General features: G+C 41.4%; 1 protein-coding gene across 1 annotated transcript in view; it reads right to left on the bottom strand.

Moving 5' to 3' along the window:
- ttyh2 (tweety family member 2) overlaps positions 1-3,050 on the bottom strand; it is a 94,595-nt gene that overhangs the window by 69,379 nt on the left and 22,166 nt on the right. The window contains exon 2 of the mRNA XM_022743508.1: positions 81-253. Coding sequence (XP_022599229.1) covers positions 81-253 — 173 coding nt within the window. The remainder of the gene's footprint in view (positions 1-80; positions 254-3,050) is intronic.

The raw sequence follows: 3,050 nt of genomic DNA, 5'->3' as shown, positions 1-3,050 counted from the left end.
AGAGAGAGAGAGAGAGAGAGTGTGTGTGTGTGTGTGCGCACTATAATCAGCAGTTAGTCATAACAGCTTGATTCCCTCACCATGTGATGAGGCCTGCAGCAACAGCGGACCAGGTGACGCAGCAGGAGTTTGGCTTCTTGCTCTCCTCCTCCTCATCTTTGCGGCAGCAGCACAAACAGCTCAGGTAAATGGCCAGGCAGAGAAGGTTGAGGCCGAGCCCTGCAGCCGCCACACAGCCCAGGAAAATGAGAGACTGGAGGGGGAGAGAGAGGGGGGAGAGAGCGCCATGACACAGCTGAGTCAGAAACAAAAAGTAGAATCAGATCTCATGCATCATACCATGAACAACCATTTTAACCTGGAGCGTAGGGTCACCTGTGACTAATGCTTCCCAGAAATAAACATCAAGATAGTACAAAAACAAAAATAATACATAACTTTTATTTGTAGCAGATTGGCCTGTTGGTTCATGTAGCTGTTAAGGCAAAGCAGTTTTGTTTATATGGCACATTTCATTAAAGTAATGTGCTTTCAAAGTGCTTTACATTCAACAGTGGAAGAAGTGTTCAGAAGCTGAACAGAACAGCAGAAAATGTCAAAATGTCTTGCACGCAAAAGGCCCTTTAAGCACAATGCATAAAAGTAAAAGTTCTCATTATGCAGAATGGCCCGATTGAGTGTGTTATGTTGTTACCAGCCGCCACAGCGTGTAGCTGGCATTATTTTCACCTTGTGAGTCTGTGCATGTGTGTATGTCATCATGGCAAAATGTGGTCCTGGAGACACCTACTGTGGCGGGAACTACCACAGAGGCAGTTTTGAGTAATTTGGCAGGTGTTTATATGTCTGTCTGTCCGTTGACAACCATTTTGTCAGCATGATAGAGTCACAACCGTGCAAGATACAGTCAAGGTATTTGAAGATGGGCGCGCTCCAACCCCTGAGTGCTGAGTACTCATGCAATAATGTAGTAATGACTCATGGATGGGAACGTCAACTTGGCTGATCCCATCACAAGATGGTTTCTAGTTACATTACTGGATTATTACAAGCGATTCATTAGTATGTGAGAACAATTGTAATGTTGAAGCTGGTCAAAGAGAAGTGAATTCTGAAATGTAGTGAAGTAGAAATAGAATCTTCGAGAATAAAAATTAACTACTTAAGTGTAGTACTACTATTACTACTACTAGTACCTCAAAACTGTACTTTAAACAGCATTTCAGTAAAGGTACTGTACACAGTATTGTATGTGGAGAAGAATAAAATACAAGAAAATGCTACAATTAAAGAATCTAAATGTTAAGAAAATTAAGTGAAACTTTGTTTGCATGCATTAGCTTCACTTTCAGTAGTGAGTAGTAAAAGTTTTTTAGTATTCAGATGTTTTTTAGAGCTCTAGAGCTGTTTTCATCCACTGACTGTCTACCACCCGCTCAGCTACAAACAGCGAGCTAAGTTAGCGATTAGCAGGTGAACAATGTCAAACATTTAGCAACTAAAGAGCCAGACACCTTTGTAGGAGATGGTGGCAACCAAAACAGAGCTAAAAGGAGTGTGAATGTTGGACTTACATCAATCAGGTGGATAGAAACCAAAGTCAAAATGAATGCTAATGCTGCTGTGTCTTATGTATAAATAGGCAAGTTAGCTAACATGTTGTGTTGTAATGACTGAACAGGTAATTTGACCATTATGGCAGTCTAAAAAATGCTTTCTTTATTTTTATTCATTTGCATTTGGCTGGTCTCTCTGTGCCGAATCTCAAAGTGAGATGAGAGACACAAGTCACATAAAACATCCTTTTCTTCTCTATAAAATGGCTGCCTGTTTAGAGCATCATAATCATAATGTTCTGTGACTCCAAGCAAACAATTTCAAACTAACAACAACAGTCCACGTGATTACTGTGGTAATAAGACATGAAAACTGATGAATATATCTGCACCAGCCCCAGAAACAAGGCCAGCTGCATTCTGGGAGCCAGTTATCCTCCTTTTCAGCGTCCCCGTCCCCAGCGGGAGAGCAGACACCTCCTCGTACATCTCTGCATCTGCTCCTCTCCTTCTTGTTCCTCCTTTTACTCCCCCCCCCCCCCCCCCCCCCCCCCCCCCNTTTTTTTTTTTACAGTATCTGACATGATAGAGGTTTCCACTCAAGACCAGACACATGGATATGATTTTGTTTGTAAAGTGTGGGGGCTGCCTGAAGACCAAGAAGCTAAGGCAAGACTTCTAGACTTTCTCAAGAGGGTAAACGCACACACAGGAGTTACAAGGATACAAGGACCTTTATCGTCATCTCATCGCAGTGATACTGATACTTTTTAAGGTACAATTTCCACTTTAAGAAATGCAAAATAAAGTATGTTCTTAAATACCTCACAAAATGAAAGAGATGGAGGAAAGCTACTGTACATTCAGGCAATTCAAAATACGTTTGCGTCCGTATTTAGAGCATGTTTCAACCTAATTTCCAGCAATTTGGCAAAAGAAAATGCAAATGAACGTGTGTTTCCATCCACTGCTGTTACGTTAGGGATTGTGTGCATTGGAAGTAACAGCTGGGGAACCAGTTGGGCACCATTAAACCAATGCAGAGGAACAGGATACAATGAGCTGGTGCAATTAAAAGAGTGCCAGTCAAACCTCAAGCGAATCAAAACGATGTAGGAAACATGAGAGAAAGATGGCATTTATATTTTGTTGCATGTATTTATTTGACCGACACGTTTGCAAATGGATTTTGTGTGTAAGACTGTGGATTCTTTTTCTTTTTTTGTTTTTATAGATCTGTGGTTTCAAGTACAAACAAACCAAAAAGCCATAAGGCTGTAAGACATTTTTCAAATAGGTTTAAAGTCTAATCCACTACCCAGACAATCAATTCCTGAGGGCTTCCTGCAGCAGCCAGCGACTTGAGCCAATGTGTCACGACAAAATGCAACAACACTTGGTGAATATACTGTACCGCAATTACACAACAGGACTCACACCTCCCATTGTCCTCGTCCTCTACCAGCTGCTGCTTGCAACATGATTTTTTTTTTT

The sequence above is a fragment of the Seriola dumerili genome, unplaced genomic scaffold, assembly GCF_002260705.1.
Source record: "Seriola dumerili isolate Sdu_G_001 unplaced genomic scaffold, Sdu_1.0 BDQW01000068.1, whole genome shotgun sequence".
NCBI lineage: Eukaryota > Metazoa > Chordata > Actinopteri > Carangiformes > Carangidae > Seriola > Seriola dumerili.
The sequence above is the reverse complement of the archived record's forward strand: the minus strand, read 5'-3'. Positions and strand labels throughout refer to the sequence as shown.